Here is a 17,500-nt window from a genome sequence, read left to right as displayed (position 1 = left end):
GCATAATTCAAACAGTTTCAAGCATCTTTTACATAGCTCTTTTCATGCAATTATCAATAACAATTATCGAAAAAGAAAAAAAATCAACTTGTAATGCTAATGATATACATACCCATCACAAAACAATGTCATATTCCAAAAATCACATAAATTGATCAAGTAGTTTTTTTTATTTTAATCTAGAAAATCAAATTTTATGAAAAAGCGAGAAGATTGAAAGTGACCATATTGTTTGAAATTTTGCCAAAATTCAAAGGCAACAATTAAATTCAACTACAGAGATTTTGTTTGTATTAAAAATAATTAAAACTTTTTAAGTGCTAAAAATTGTAAAAATTTATATTCTTAATTAAACATAAAAACTACTTGATCAATTTACAAAATTTTTGGAATGTGACATCTTCATGCATCATAGATTGTTTTTTATTTTTTTATTCTTTTTTTAATCAAATGTAATTCTAAATGTAATTCTAAATAAGCAAATTAAGCATAAATTAAGCATTCATCATTTAAAGGTTCATAAAAAATGCCTTAAAAAGAAAATTACCTGGCAAATATATACCCGGTGAACCAAGTGCAAGAGAGATTTAAAAAAATTGCATTTAAAAGAATGGCTAGAATCTTAAAGATCTCTCAGTCGGAATGTATAAGATGGCGGGTGGATATATTGCATCCAGTAGGATGCCCCATCCCCAGCTTGAACAAAATAAGAAAAGAAAACAAAAAAACAAAAACAAAAAAAAACAACAGTTGGACTAATGTTCTCATCTGGGATGATATTTTCACGATGTTTTGACTGATGTAACCCCTGACTTTCCTCAGGTGCGATTAAAAAAATAAGTAAATAAATAAAAAAAATAGGAATAATAATTTGATACCGACCTTGAAAAGGGTGTTAAGCTTCCTGAAGAAATAATTCCACAAAACACCAACCAAAGTCAGATCTGGCTTCCAGAGACGACAGACCTGCAAGCATCCTTGCAGATAATAACGCAGTTCCTCTTCATTCACGGGCTGGTTGCTGGATAGCAATTTCTTGACCAAGCTGACAATTTCGTCATAGTTGGCATCAAAATATTTCGTCTGGACGGAAATCTTACCAACATTGTCAAATTGGTAAAGCGGTGCCAGGGAAAATATCATCCAAAAACGGAAACTGATTTGTGGTTCGTGGCCTGGACCATTCTGTGCTTCTTTAGCTGGATAATCAAGCACGTCATTTAGAACCTAGCAGGGAAAAAATAAAACATTTAATACAAGGAGAAATTTTTTAAAAATACGCAAAAAAATACATTTCAAATCTAGTCTGACCACCTCCCCTCAAAATTCCGTTCGTGCATGCAAACATTAATAAAATTCACAATACTTTCTGCAATTGAACCGCATTTGGTACAAATAAACTTCTCTCTATGCCCGACTTGTCCACCAGGTTTTAATTATGAATGTCCAACAGTCTTTATGATATGTAATCTATCCTGGATTATGCTTGCATGGTGAAAATTGTGATTTTGCTGTGAAGGTTGGTTAGTACAAAAAGAGTTCCAGGATTAAGTTGCAGACGTATGTCAAACTCTGTAGCCGGGTTCAACGATAGCACCTTAAATAGATCATTCGGGTTCATGTGAAAGAAAACGTGGAAAGAAAGAAAGAAGGAGAGCATGAAAGAAAGAGAGGAAGATATCTTTTCTCTCGCATGCAAGTCAGTCTGGTTTCTGATTTTGGACAGAACAGACACGTCGAGATTGGCACAAAAATGCGTTGGAAAAAGAAATGCAAAAAGAGTTAAGTCAGCCAATAAATAAAAGATGTGGAATGGGCAAGACCTAGAAGAATAAACTAAGCATAAATTAATTAAAGGAAGCCTCCGATTTGTTATTTTGTGCATGCAGTTTCCTTTGAAGTTACGAGTGACGATGCCAGGAGGCAGAAAAAAGGTATGCCAAAGTTGGTTATACATACATAAGACCTTATGAAATGGCCATATATAGACACTAAATGTGTCATTAGATGCAGACAAAAAGACACACGTAATGAGATATACATGCAGCAGACAAAAATCCGCTCCCTCCCCCGCAAGACTACATTTGTTTTATTGCTATTCATTGACATGCAGTGACACTTTGGTGATTGTCTCATCAGCAGGAGAGCCATGACTCTGAATAGGCTTCACACTGACTGGTCCGTAACACCTCAGATTCGTATCTGTCAGGTTATCTTAAAGATAATGTCTATTGAACAATTGGACTGAAGACGACAAAATAAAAATTAATCATATTCTTGTGTGTTTGCAACATAGAGATGTACGTTTGAAGCATATTTTTGACCGGCAATAAAACAAAGACTGTTGGACATTTAAAACTAAAACTTGGTGGACAAGTCAGATATAGATTGAAATTGATTTGTGCCAAATATGGTTGGATTAGAGAAAAGATTGTGAATTTTATTAATGCTTTCACAGGTGACATTTGTGGGTAAAGCAAGACATTTCTTAGTTGTTTACTGGTTATTTTGTAGACAATATTTTTTGAACGAGTGCCAGTATTCTCCTGTAAATCCTGATATAGTTACATCAAACTTCGTACCAAATGTAGCTGAATTACAGAAGATACTGTGAATTTTATTATTGATTCTATGGGTGGCGTTTTTTTGTTTTTTTTTATACATTTATCATTATTAAATGAGGAACCATTTTGACTTAAAGGTACTTGTACAGTTTAATCAAGACCTTAAAAAATGAAAATATCAAAAAAAGGTTATGTTGTACATATCTGTTATGAAATAAAGTTCTCCAAAAAAAAAAAAAAAAAAGTTTCACTTAATTTCATCAAATAGTTTTTTTTTTTTACAGCGAAAAAAAAACAAAAAACAATTTGGTATGATACCGAGCAAAATTTTTGATTTTTAGGAAGAAAAGCTAGTATTAAAGATGGGGTGGGAGTGTCGGCACCTTAAACTGAGTTATTTCTCCGTGGTGTGTTAAAAAAATTTAAATGGCTACCTCAACACGCTGTCATAAAAACGTGTTTTTCTGCTGTAAAAAAAAAAAAAAAAAAAAAAATCTACTCAATCAAATTAAGTGAAAATTTTTTTTGGAGATCTTTAGTCCAAAACGGATACGTACAATATAACCTTTTTTTCGATATTTTCATTTTTTTAATGTATTGATTAAACTGTATAAGTACTGGCTTAAAATCTATTTTCTATCACACATGTAATTGAAAAAAAAAACCAAAAAAAAACCACACATTTGAAATGTGTCGATATGCTACAAGAACTGTAATTTTCACAAAAAGCTAACTTGCTTTTTTTGTATCGCTGAAGATGAAAAATGTATTAAAACGTCTTTCTTCTCCTATTACTACATAATGATATATTGATAACATTATTTCATTGTTCAATATTCACATGAGTTCCATTTTATTAGAAAAGTAACAAAGAGAAAAAATACTGCTTAGTTCCTAGTAGAATAGTTCCAAAAGTAAAGTCTCCTATTTATTTTTTAACTCAAGAAATTGAAGAGCTACAAAGACGGGAGTGGCCTTTTGTGCTACAGAATTTATTTTTCTACATGGTCATCACTATTCTCACTATTGCCAAGGCTGCTGCTGCAGAGAAGAAGATAGGCTCTCTCTATCGTACTAAAACGTTACTTGCACGGGGAAGTATCCTGTACCTCTACAAGGCCACCATTCGCCCATATATGGAGTATTGTCACATTCGAGCTGTTGCATCTGCTACTAGTCTTTCACTCCTGGACAGGGTTCAAAAGAGAATCGCCTACCTGATAGGTCCTGAACTGTCAACTAAGCTCCAATCTCTGTCCCATCGACAAAATGTTGCATCTCTCTGCCTGTTCTACAAGTATTTTGATGGCGGATGCTCCAACAAACTATTAGCACTTGTACCCCCTTGACGTAAGCACTTCCAACAAACAGCAAAATCCCACCCCTACACAGTAGAGATCCCTAGATGTAAGAAAGCCTTCTACTCTAATAGTTTCTTCCTCAAAACTGCTAGACTTTGGAATTCCTTTCCGGTTTCCTGTTTCCGACTGTATTGACATGCATAAGTTCAAGTTTAATGTGAACAGACATCTTGCTGCTCAACACCCTACATAGTATCCTTGCAACTTATGTCCCTGATAGTAGCCTCCTACATCAAAGTGGCACTGTGCTTTGTTTGGGGTGAAAATGTAATAAAAAAATTTTTTTAAATGCACTTTTGCCAGGAATCCAATGATGCATCTCTACTTCTGATGCATATGGCCAGGACAGGAGTTGCTTTCTTAGTGTCTCACACCATTAATGTCTGTAACAGAGAAATGAAATTTTCAGGTCATGAATGCATTAGTCCAGTCATCATAATAATGCAATGATCTATTGAGTTGGAACAAAAAAATAAAAGGCCTTACTTTTGGAATGTCACTCGTATTTTAATCACCCAAAATTATTTAAAGTGTAATCAATTTTGACATTACTCCCAAACAACTTAATTTTTTTTTTTTTTTTTTTTTTTTTTTTTTTACTTCAATCATGTTTCTAGTAAAAACAAAACAAAAAAACAATTATGAATATAAGTTCCCTTATCCATGCGAGACAAAAACTAGTCCGGAAAAAAAAAAAATATATATATATATAGTTGCCATCTTTACAAACAAACCAAGACAGATGCAGACTAAGGAAGAAGAATAACTAATTTACAACAGTCTCTTAATTGGAAAATCTCACCATAATTTATACTGCTTTTAATATTGTTTTTTGTTAATAACTAAAACATGGTTTCATTTAAAAAAAAAAAAAAAAAAAAAAAAGTAGAGCAAATTTGTAGATTAACACCTTCCTCTGACCCCCTTCCCAATAGAAATAAGATTGTTTAGGTGATTAATTTTCTTAACACCAAACCTAAATCCGAGTGGCAAGGTTATAAAACCATATGTAATTGCTTCATAAAGTACCCCAAACTATATCCTTCTTTAAAAACGCACTGGATTCATCTCTCATTTTGGTTAAAATTGCTCAACTGCTCTAAAAAGCTAGAATGCTTCAGAAATTGGGAATTATTTTACATTATATTTATATGTGAAACTGATTCCCTACTCTAAATTCTAAAATAATTATCAAGCATTTAGTAGTATAAACAAATCGAAAAAGTGGTCAAAAAGAAGATATATAATAAATAAATGTTATCAAATATAAGAAAAGTTACTCTTCCATCTGATAGAAACCCACCCAGTAAATGTCACAATGATATTTATTGAGTGGATTTCTACCAGTATTTTGTTTAATTTTTAGTGATTTTCAAGACTATCAATAACAGCCTCATGCCAGCCATTTTTTTTTTCTTGCTCTAACTAAATAAAAGCTTTAAAAAAAGTTAGAAAAACGTATTTAGGTAGGTAGATGGGTAACTAACCTTGCTTATGGTAACATTCATTTGTTATAGATTTTCGTTTTGACCACTTTTTTATGTGCTTCTTCAGAAGCAGAACGAAAATCAAAAGTCCCAAAACTGAATTTCCATTAAAAACTAGCGTTATATACTTCATCTTTTTGTCGCAATTACTAACATATCACCGCATGTACTTTCAGGATTTCACAATTCATTGATCTGCCATTATTTGGGAAGGAGAATGTAACAAGACACTGCAGTTACCTCCTCGGTTTATTTTTTTACTAGCATTTCAGCCCGGCATTGCCCGGGTGTCTGGGGGTGTATGTTGAGCAAAAAAAAAAAAAGAAAAAAAAAAAAAAGCAGTCAATTTTTTTTTTTTTAACTTTGACCTCTATTATGACCCCTTAACATTTATTGTTTGGGGCTCAAATCAAGTTATTAAGTTAGATCCATGTCCAAGGAACCTATATATAAAATTTCAAGTGTTTAGACCCAAAGTTGTCGGTGGAGTTTGGTAGAGTTCTCAAAAGTCAAAGCGTTGAACTTTGACCCCTTAACAGCCAAATTTCTGGCCGAAAACAGATTACAAAGATTTTCCCAAATTTCAGTACCCTGTATATCAAATTTCGAGTCTGCAGACTGAAAATTGACAGAGTTATTGTGTAGGGAAATGTACACAGACACACACACAGAAACGTTCATATATATATATATATATATATATATATATATATATATATATATATATATATTCAAGCAAATATTATTAAATACAACGGAGACTTTTTTTCTTATAATTCTTTTTTTTTAATTTTTCAATTTTTCGTATTGTCTTTTTTGTTTCAAAATCAAAAATATTAATAAAGGATCCATACATGTTGCTGTTACGAGCACTTTCGATTCGTCCATGAATCATCATCAGGTGTTAAAAACATATATATATATTAGAGATTATTTAAGTATAACTTGCAATTTTACTTCGAAAAATATTTTCATTAATGATTACTTTTCTCCTTCATTTTTCGTAATTTTTGGATATTTTACTAATTTCGACATGACAATTAAGTAGATAACATTGGTTTTTATTGAAATTCAATACTTCGATTTTTGTTTTTATTCTGAAGAAGTGCTTTATATATATATATATATATATATATATATATATATATATATATATATATATTTCGAATCTATGTGTATAGTAAAACAAACCCTGAAATTCTTTTTTAAAATAAAGGGGGGGGGGCTAAACTTTTTACTTTCTTTCTACTTTAACACTCACCTTTAAAATGGCGATTTTTGTAGATTTTCGAATCTGCTAAAAACGAATATCACATTCAGATTCGGCGCAGACAAGTAGTTTTCTGGATATTGAGACATTTTTTTTCAATTATTATTTAATAAATGTCAGTGGCCGTCGCCATTCTTAACATGGGGAATGTTACGGTAACACGCATTGCGCATTACTCCATTAGTCCTTTTCAGTTGGAAAAACGTGGCCTCCAGTAAAAACAATGGATTACATTGGATAACAATGGTTTTAATACTCAAAAAGTTACTCGTTTGCACAAAATTTAAATGCGATATTCGTTTTCAGCATACCCGAAAACCTAAATAAATCATCATTTTAAAGGTGAGTGTAGATGTGGAAAGAAAGTAAAAAAAATACAAAAAAAAAAAGCTAAAAACAAATGAAATTGACTTTTTTTTTTTAAATGCCTAAATAAACAATTGAAAATTTGGCCGACGTACACGGGTGCTGACTGCTGCTACCCCACTAGCGAAATACGCATCGGCTCCGATGTTGAACGTTGTTCGATTGAGGGAGAAATCATTATTTTTACAAGGAAATAATTTTTGCGTGTGTGACCTAGTTTGTTTTATTTATTCATTTTGGTTTGAAATTTGCGCATGATTTTTGTTATGATTTTTTTTTTTTTTTTTTTTTTTTTTGCCGGAGTTTATGTAATTATTAACAGGAAAATTGTGAAAGTCACAATGGAATCCGCGCTATTTTAAAATATTATTTTCAAGTTTAATTAAAGTTTTACGATACCTGCGTTATTTATTATTATTATTTTAATAAAAAATAAAACTTTCAAGTCAACTTCACTTTTTGGGGGGCCGGATTTAACAAAAACAAACAAAATGAAAGCTGTGCTGAAATAATGACATTTAGAAAGCCATTCTTAACATAGGAACGGGAGGGTGTTGTTGTGTACATATTCTGTACTTTCATCTAACAATTTAATAAAAACAGGTATCGTAAAACTTTAAATAAACTTGCAAGTAGTATTTTAAAATAGCACGACAGTGCAAGCACCAAATAACATTTCACTGTTTTTATCTACGACATTCCATGAGAGGTACGTATACGCTAAAGCTTTTTGTTTATCGCCACGAGAGATAATTCTGACTTTCACCAATTTTCCTTTAAAAAACAACTCAAACATTGGGGGAGGCAGTAGGCACTTAAACCATTAAAAAAATAACGGTAACATAAATGCATACGCACCAAATTTGTTTTGTTTTGGCTTTCATTTTGTGTGTTTATTAAATCCATCCCCCCACAAAAAAAAAAAAGAAAAGCAAAGTTCAAGCGAACTTGAAAAAGGAAAGTAAATAAAATAAAAATAATAATAACGCAGGTATCGTAAAACTTTAATTAAACTTGAAAATAATATTTAAAAATAGCGCAGATTCCATTTTGACTTTCAACAATTTTCCTGTTAATAATTACATAAACTCCGGCAAAAAAAAAAAAAAACACACAAAAATTCTTTCCTTGTAAAAATAATGATTTCTCCCTCAATCGAACACCGTTCAACATCGGACCCGATGCGTATTTCGCTTGCGGGATAGCATTCGTGTACGGCGGCCGAAAATTTAAAAGAAAACAACAAAAAACTTCTGCAAGTGCTTTAAAAAAAAAAAAAAACACGTTCGTAATGAATTTAAATTTTAATCGCGTGGTGATATATAACGTAACGGCATAATTTTAAAAACTGACACTTTTAGTCATGCAAGGATTAGAGGATGTTTTAACAGCCTAAACTATATTTCTGCCAAATTTACAATCACACCAAAGTTGGGTGCTTATGCAGTGCAAATACAAGTACAAAATAGCATAGTTATAGGTGTTATTTTCTAAATAGTATTTTCAAGTTAAATTCAATTTTCACGACATCTTTTCTTTTTTTTTTTTTTAATTATTAGGTGGAAGTACAGAATAGTGACAAAACATCCTCCCTTCTCCATGTTAATGACTTTCAAAATAATAACGTTATTTCAGCACGGTACCATAAGTTGATTTGAAGAGTAATATTCAAACCATGCCAAAACCCATTATTCTTTAAATAATTTACGTGACTAAAATAAGAACTAACAAACAAAAAATACCTGATATAGCGTGAACCAGAATGAGCGCCCTCCTCGGTTTCGTTGTCGATATTTTAGCACCTGGATGAGCATAATCCACATCTCTTTCACACAGGTGCAAGGAAAAGGTGACACTTTGTTCAGGTCGCTGTGACATGACAGTGACGAGAATCTCTGCCATGCCAGGTTGGTTAAATCGCAGACATAATGCTGGGCTAAAAACTGGAAGAAATCTTGCTCGATCAGTTGTTGCTGGGCTGAAAATGTCCGAGTTAACGACCCGGATAGATACCGCAAATCTCGGATCAACTCATCGCTACCGATATCGAATGTTGGACATTTGTCCGATACGAGAAAGACGAGCTCGAGGAGTGACCAGTAAATGTCCAAATGCAGGTGGAAGAGGTGGTAGCGCCTGTTGGTACTGTTGTTACCCAAACGGCTGATCCCACTTTGGACAGAGTGTTGTGGTAACTCGGACAATAGACCCACGTCAAGAAGAAGTGAGCGGACATTCACGAAAAGCTCTTTTAAGAAAACCGCGTACTTGCCGTCTTTTCCGTCGACAGAACTATTATTGTTGTTGTTATTACAATTTTTGTAGTGGTGACCAGTCTTTATCTGTTGATAAATAAAATTAAGAAACGCTTTTATTTGTTTTCTACGTCGAAGAAGTTCTTTACTTTCGATCGGGTTCAGTTGCCCAAGAAGCGTACCCGTTTGTCGCTCGGAAATGGTAGCGATGTGCGTGATCCATTGACGAGTCATCATGAACAGGGATTCTCCATGTTCGGTCAGGGCGGTGTCAACACAAAACTTAAACCCGTACAAAATCCGCGAAAGAAAACATGAATCGATATTATTTCTTTCCGTTGGATCATGCGAATCCATGGATATTTCTTCACCGCGGCGATCCACATACCCATCGGGAGCCATGTCAACATCGGCATCGGAGTTAGGAATCATCCGAGTTCTGTTTTGTTGTAAAAATCCGTACGACGACGAACGAGCACCTCCATGATTCCTCGTCGAATCATTCTGTTCTAGGATTGTGCATAAGACCAGCAGCACGCCTTTTTTCAAACAGCTATCTTCATGAAGATCGTTCAAACTGTTGGTGTTTACTTCTCCGTTGCATACAAAAATAATAGGATTGTCGTCATCATCATCAATGATGGACGAACTACAGGTAAAAACGACATCGGCATCGTCGTCCATAACGAACGAGAAAGGAAATAGAAACACGTTTGTTTTTCTTACAAATTTCCCGCTTTATTTTTCTTTGGTTAGAGTTATCTCCCCTAGACAAAAATTACGAGTTACGTAGTCATAAAAAAAAAAAATATCAATTATTCTTGTTTGGATGCATGTGAAGCTTAATGATCTTTTAAACCAGCGCATTTTGCGTGGAAACATTATTACGTACTCATGTCTAAATTAGTATAAATTCCAAAAAGTACGAAAAATTATATAGTAGAAGATCTGCTAGATTTATTTTTAACAAAAAATATCATCCGCGCCGCAGTCGCATCATCCATTCTCGAGGAGGAAGTTATAGAGTGTTTAATGCGAACATAACATACTACACTACTCCCCCCCCCAAAAAATAATAGGTGATCCCTGAGAGGATTGTAGCATAGACATAGAATAGATGCTAAATTTTCACTCTATCATAAAAAAAAAAAAAAAAAACTGAGGTAATGTCTTGGAGAATACTATTATGATTAACAAACACAAACGACAGTAGTACGCTCTTCCTTCCCTTAAAGGAGGGTGTGGCTACACTACCTCTCTAAGGAGGAGGTTATGCCTGGGTGTATAGTTTCAGGGTAACAGATACTATATTCTCCTTCTCCCTGAATTGAGTTTTATAAAAAGTAGTACATTAGTTCGAAATAGTATAGTAAACTGGATTGAGCATTAAAAGATAATTAAATCGTAATACGGTAGAACCTCGGGCAGTCTGTTCCGGGGTTGGGATCATAAAGTGAAATCGCCGTATGGTGGGGCCTAAACATAATTTTATACAGTACATATTAAAAATTAGTAACAAAATACAATACAGTATATAATACACATGTATATAATCAAATAACATTATAAATAACACCGTGGAACTCTCTTCCGTTTGCCTATTTCCCACTTGACTACAACTTGGATGCCTTCAAGTCCAACATAAACAAATTCCTGATGAATCACCCCTTAAATAAGACACTTTATCAAATCTCCAATACTAACGATTATTACGATACTATCCCATTGATTACTGTACACGCAATAACCCTTATTCCCGAGTGGCTTCAAGGCCTTGATAAGTGGTGACCCCCGTGTAAAAAAGAAAAAATAAGTGGAGCAGTTACCATAACAAGGGTCCGAAAAACATTGTATTCCACATCGTATCCTGAAAAAAAACGTATTCCCGGGGCCACCGTATATTGGGGTTCTAAAGTACAATGAATAAAAATATTAATATAGTTTCTGCTTCAGACACAGATACCAAATCTCCATCAGTAATAGATAATACGAGGGTCATTCCTAAAGAATACCATTCAAATGAGTGACCTTTTGAGCTCCGGAATTTATTTTTCTATATAGTCTCAACGATTCTCAATGCACTTTTGAAAGAATTCAATGATGCATCTCTGCTTCTGATGCACATCCATAACAGAAATTGCTTTCTTAGAGTCTTACACGATCAATATCTACAACAGATAGATAAAACACTCAGGTCATGAATGCATGAGTTCAGTCATCATAACAATTCAATTTGCAATCCCCTCTGAGCCATTCGGGCGGAATAAAAATAGGAGGCATTACCTTTGGAACGCCCTTCTTAAAATTATTAAAATAATAAAACGATAAAAACAGATTTCTCTTTCTTTACAATTTCAAAAAGTGCAACCAGTGAATCCCAGGTAGCACCGATAAATACAGCCAATATTTGATAAACCTATTCCTACTTAGCATGCTTTCGGTGGTAGAAGCTTTAAGTAATTTGCAGTTGCATTCTTAGTATCGTCTGCACTGAGGATTGAACGTTCAACCTTCAAAAAAGTGTCACTTAGAATTGCGTTTTACTTAATATTTAATCCGAACAAATCTAGTATGAGCTTTGGAAGCCTTAAACCTATCCTTATTTTTAAATGTACAATCTTGCTAGTTATCACGGCACTTCTGCAAGACAGTGACATATTTGCAACAGAGATAAGTTATCGACCCCTGTTCTTCGAAATAGAACTGAAGTCTAGCGGCCATTATGTGAACCTCAAATATAAACAAGTGTTTACAATAAGGCAAAAATATATAATAACAAAATAAATAACACAAAAGTTGAAAATCGAAACATTTATTGTATAAAAAATGTATCAAAATATAATTTTAATGTATTAATATAATTTTTTTTTCAATGAGTGATTCATAAGTGAAAATAAAAATAAATATAATAAAAACATGAAACATTTCTAGATTGTTTTTAGAATTTTTTTTTGTCTTTTTTTTCGGTAAGGTTGTATAAAATTTTACAAAATATAATTTTAAAAACATGAAACATTTATAGAGGTTTAAGAATAATTTGATTTTGTACAGAAAGATTGTATAAAAATGTATCAAAATATAATTTTAGTTTGCACGCACTTTTAGAAAAGGAAGAATTATGGACCGCTGACAAGCGACATCTGTTCTTAAAACTAAAATAGGCTACACACATTCGCCTCATGTCACTGACATGCAGAAGTGTCATTATCACTATAAATCACTATCTCTACCATTATATAAAAGTAACTTTGTGTGTGTGTGTTCACATGTGCTTGAGAGAGAGAAAGAGAGAGGGTTCTCTATGGACTCGTAAATGGCTAGGCTGAATTTTTAATAATTTCATACAAAGGTACTTGATACGTCTGGGAGTGTTCTTATGTAGGTTTTGTATTGGAATGCGTATAACGAGTATCAAAAATTGATAATCGAAAGGATCTGATTAACGAAGAATACTTGATTTTTAGCAAAGTTAACACTTTTATACAACCTAACATAAAAGTGCATTTGAGAAGTTTTACACACACATAGAAAGGCCCAGCCTGTAAAATCAACTATAGATTCTTTTATAAGGCAGGGGCACGTTCAAAATAAATGTTTCTTATTAGAGCACAATTTAACCATGTTATTTGACTTTTGTATGTTTAACTTTAATTCAACTTTCAAGTGATTATGTAAAAACAATTTCATAAAATCAACAAATGGTTCTTTGATAAGACAGGGGCACATTCGAAATGAATGTTTCTGTTTAAATTGAACCATGATACTTGACTTTTGCATTTTAAACTTTAAGTGAAGCTATTACTTATAGATTATTTTATACAATCAACAGTAGATTCGCTACAGTGCAATGTAGACTACAATATATTGTGGACTAAGTCACTAAGAGGAGATATGTGAAGCTTCCTCCCGGTACACTAGATGAGGATGCAAAAGTCCCTAACTAGAGCAAGCAATCAATCGGTTTGATTTTAAAAAATGGACGATTTCACCAATTTCGATGACAATAAAAGTATAGGAAGGTGGAACATTTGTTGATCCTCATTCAATCCTGGACTGTGTCATTATCTTATTGAGGATGTCAACGGATTAGAAAAGACAGAACGATCGATCGCTTTTACATAATGGCGTCTTTATTATTATTGTAAAAAAAGCAAAAACATACACCGGTAAGGGATGCAACTCAAGACGGTGAAAACTCTCATTAGTCCCTCATGCAACATCTTCCCTTTTCTCAATGACAAAACAGAAAAAAAAAAAAAAAAAATCTAAGAATGAAAACAGAGTCTATAGAATATAGTGATCTAGGCATTCATTGGGCTAACTACCCTCATACTTAACAGGGATTATTCTGCCCTTTGACTTATATTGTGAAATCCCTGAATCTCACAGGATCTCTTACTATTCTTCCCGACTGTGTTGTCCGCAACCTTTCTTGCTTGGTTTTGTTGGGGATGGAGCCGGTTTTAGGCTTTCTCTTATTTCACCTTCATATTGAGGTGGTTCTGTGGTGCATATCTCTTCTGTACCCCGCCCTGCATTCTTGGGTAACTAGCTCTGCACTTCATATGGCTGGTGTATTATTGATGTGAGTGGGGGTGTCTACAGTTTTCTTCTAATCTACTCTATTCCGTCGATATAATCCCCCATCCACTTTTATATAGTATGATCACTCATCCAGTCTCCGCCCTACCACTTCTTTCCTCCACTCTTTTTGACCATTTATGTGTGGTTTCATTCATACTACATCTCCAAGATACAATGGTTTCAGTGGTTTTACTTTGTGGTTGAAAGAATGTTCTTGTTTCCTGCGGGCTTGCTTCACCATTTTTCTTAGATTTGGGGGCAATTCTGGCTTTAGTAAATCCTCTCTGGTTGGGAGAAGTGTTTTTGTTCTCCTTGACATCAGCTGCTGAGCTGGTGATAAGAGACCCCTGCCTGGCGTATTCCTGTGATCTAACATTGCTAGGTATGGGTCAGCCTTATCCTTCATCACTTTCTGGAAAAGGTTTTTTGCCATCTTTACTGCAGATTCCACCTTACCATTTGCCTTGCTATTGTATGGACTGACCGATGTATGTGTAAAACACCACTTTTTTGCAAAGGTAGAAAATTCCTGGCTACTAAACTGAGGTCCATTATCAGTTACCACCTGATCTGGTATTCTATGTCGTGCAAAATCGTGTTTCAGTTTAGTTATCATTGTCTTTGCTTGTGTATTGAGAAGATGATCAATTTCTCAAAAGTTGCTCATGTAATCAACTGTGCAGAGATAGTCTCTATCTGCAAACTTAAAAAGATCTATCCCCACTTTCGCCCAGGGTCTGTCAGGAACTTCATGGACCCTTAATATTTTCTATACTTGGGGCATTTTGAAACGTTGTCCCTTATGTCACTGTTTATATTTGGCCAATACAAGCATTCTCTTGCTCTTCTGCAACATTCCTCTACTCCCAGGTGTGTGGAATGCAGTTTTTCTTTCAACACTCCTCGCTGTGTCAGTGGGACCACTACCCGATTTCCTCTGAAAATTAACCCATCTTGCACCGTCATTTCACTCCGTATATTAAAATATGGTCTCACCTCTGGGTCAAAATGTATTTTGTCTTCTGGCCATCTTTCCAGAATTACTTGTTGCAACTGCTGCATGCTTCTGTCTTCCTTCGTGGCTGAGCGCAGTCCAAGCAGCCATCTCTCTGTTACAGGAATATATTCTGCTTCCTTGACATCATCTTCATCGGCCATATATTCACCACTCAATCCAAAGATATATGCTCTTGATAGTGTGTCTGCAAGGAACATTTTCTTACCTGGATGGTACAGAACTGTAGCATCGTAAGCCTGTAGTTGCATCAGCATGTTTTGCAGTTGTTTTGATCATTTCACTAATTCTTTTTTCATGATCGCTTCTAGTGGCCTATGATCAGTTAGTACTGTTATCTGTCGACCAAACGTATATTGGTGAAACCGTTCACATGCGTAGACTACTGCTAGTAGTTCCTTCTCAATTTGTGCATACCGAGTTTCTGTGTCAGTCAGTGCACGGCTGATATAGGCTAGGGGTTGACCCTCTTGCAGTAATGCAGCCCCCATGCCATTCTCACTTGCATCGCATTGAATGACCAAAGATTTGTTGGGGTCATAGTACCTTAATACTGGTGCCCCACTCACTAACTCTTTAATTTTCCCAAAAGCCTCTTCATGAATTTGGGACCATGTCCATGGCACATCTGCCTTCACTAAATTTCTAATAGAGGCCATCACGTCAGATATGTGTGGTAGAAATTTTGCCAGGTAATTTACGAATCGAACTAATTGTTGCACTCCCTTCATATCTGTTGGGCACGGCATCTCTTTTATGGCTCTTTCCTTCCCAGGATGAGGACATAAACCATCACTAGTGATCATATGTCCCAGGAAAGATATAGACGTTTGTTGTAGGTTCAATTTTTCAGCATTCAATCGCATCCCACGATCACAACATCTCTGCAACAGTTTCCTGAGTTTTTGGTCATGATCAATTGTTGCTTCTTCCATCGTTTTACCCTTCCCAATCGCCAGAGGATGATCCGCTTTGTTAACCACCCCTTCTAAATCAGACACATTGTCAAAAAGGGTCTTTTGAAATATCTCCGGTGCTGGAGCAATCCCGAAAGGTAAAACTTTCTACTGGAACCTATCACATGGTGTAGAAAATGTTGTTAAGCGACTGCTGGCTTCATCTAATTTTACATGCCAAAATCCATCTTGTAGATCCAGAGTAGAAAATACCTTGCTGTCAGCCAGTTCTGGTAGTAAATTGTCCAGTGTAGGTAACTGAAAATGTTCCCTCTTCAAAGCTTTATTCAGTGGTCTTGGGTTTATGCATATCCGTAGGCTTCCATTTTTCTTAACTACCAGTGCTAAAGCACTTACCCATTGTCTTGGCTCATTCACTGGTTCAATAACATTCTTCTTAACCAGTTTTTCTAACTCGATTTTTAGCTTGTCCTTAAGTGCCACTGGTATTCTCCATGTTGCTGCAACATTTGGTGTAACTCCTGAATACACCTACAAATGTACCTCTCCTGGTAATTGACCCAATTCTTCCTTGAATACATCTCTGAAGTTATTAATAATGCTGTCTGAGTACTGGCTGCTGGATTCATTCATTTGGGAAACTTTGGCGACCATTTTGAATTTGTCGTTATTGACAAGTTCCATTTTCTGGATTGCATTTGATCCAAGTAAAGGATGGAAATCCTCTTTCACAATGACAAACTTCACTGCATATTTTTGTCCAGTTTTGGGGTTTATCATTTTTACTCGGCACTCTCCCAATGGCTTCACTTCTGTTTCATTCCACATGACAAGAGTCTTATTTGAATGTTCCAGTGTTTTTCCAATCATGTGTTTCTCATTCAATATGTTCACGGACGCTCCACTATCGAGCTGAAAGGCAATTGGTTTTCCTTTCACCATCATTTCCACTTTTATCACCTCTTGACTTACAGCATTCATCCTTTCCTTAATTGTTATGCTGTCTACATGTCCATTGTCTGAATAACTACTACTGTCGTTTTCCGGGTCATAATGTTGGGTTTTGACAGTCTACACTTTCTTTTTCCTTGATACTTTGCATTTCACGGCAAAGTCGTTTTTTCCCTTACATTTATAACAGGTTTTACCAAATGCAGGACATAACTCTTTGCTCGCTCCATGCCGCAATGCACACACCCAGCACTCTCTGTAAGATTGTGCCGATGTCTTTCTCCTAGGTTTAAAATCAACCCTGTTCACTCCTTCAGGCCTTAGGATTCTGGACTGGACTGTAGCATTTTCAGACAGCTTACAGATGTCAATACATTTTTGTAAGTCTAACTGTCTTATTTTCAATAACTCAGCTTGTGTCTGGGGGTTGTGTATTCCCAGTACTACCTGATCTCTGAGTACTGATGAAATGCAATTGTCGCAATAATTGTATGTTTTTATCAACATCCAAAGTGCCATAATAAAGGATTCCACAATCTCTGATTCTCCTTGCTTTCTAGAATGAAATACATAATGCTCGTAGGTTTCATTCCTTTACCCTATAGCATATTTATCAAATGCCTGAATAATTTCGGTGAGTGTTCTTTCGTCCTTGGGTGTTGAAAATTGAAACCTGTAGTAAACTTTCAATGCGTCGTCTCCCAATGTATGAAGCAAAAGTGCCCTCTGA

General features: G+C 34.9%; 1 protein-coding gene across 1 annotated transcript in view; it reads right to left on the bottom strand.

Annotated features, from left to right (window-relative positions):
* LOC145249531 (protein MMS22-like) overlaps positions 1–10,049 on the bottom strand; it is an 18,047-nt gene extending 7,998 nt beyond the window's left edge. Inside the window, exons 1-2 of the mRNA XM_080111146.1 lie at positions 8,791–10,049; positions 883–1,227 (exon numbers count right to left, since the gene is read on the bottom strand). Of these exons, the coding sequence (XP_079967272.1) occupies positions 883–1,227; positions 8,791–9,987 (1,542 nt within the window). The 5' untranslated portion in view covers positions 9,988–10,049. The remainder of the gene's footprint in view (positions 1–882; positions 1,228–8,790) is intronic.
* Between the last annotated feature and the right edge of the window lie 7,451 nt (positions 10,050–17,500).

This window comes from Euprymna scolopes, chromosome 28 (genome assembly GCF_053919585.1).
Source record: "Euprymna scolopes isolate OS-2025 chromosome 28, ASM5391958v1, whole genome shotgun sequence".
Taxonomy (NCBI): Eukaryota; Metazoa; Mollusca; class Cephalopoda; order Sepiida; family Sepiolidae; genus Euprymna; species Euprymna scolopes.
This window is presented reverse-complemented; position numbering and strand designations above follow the sequence as displayed.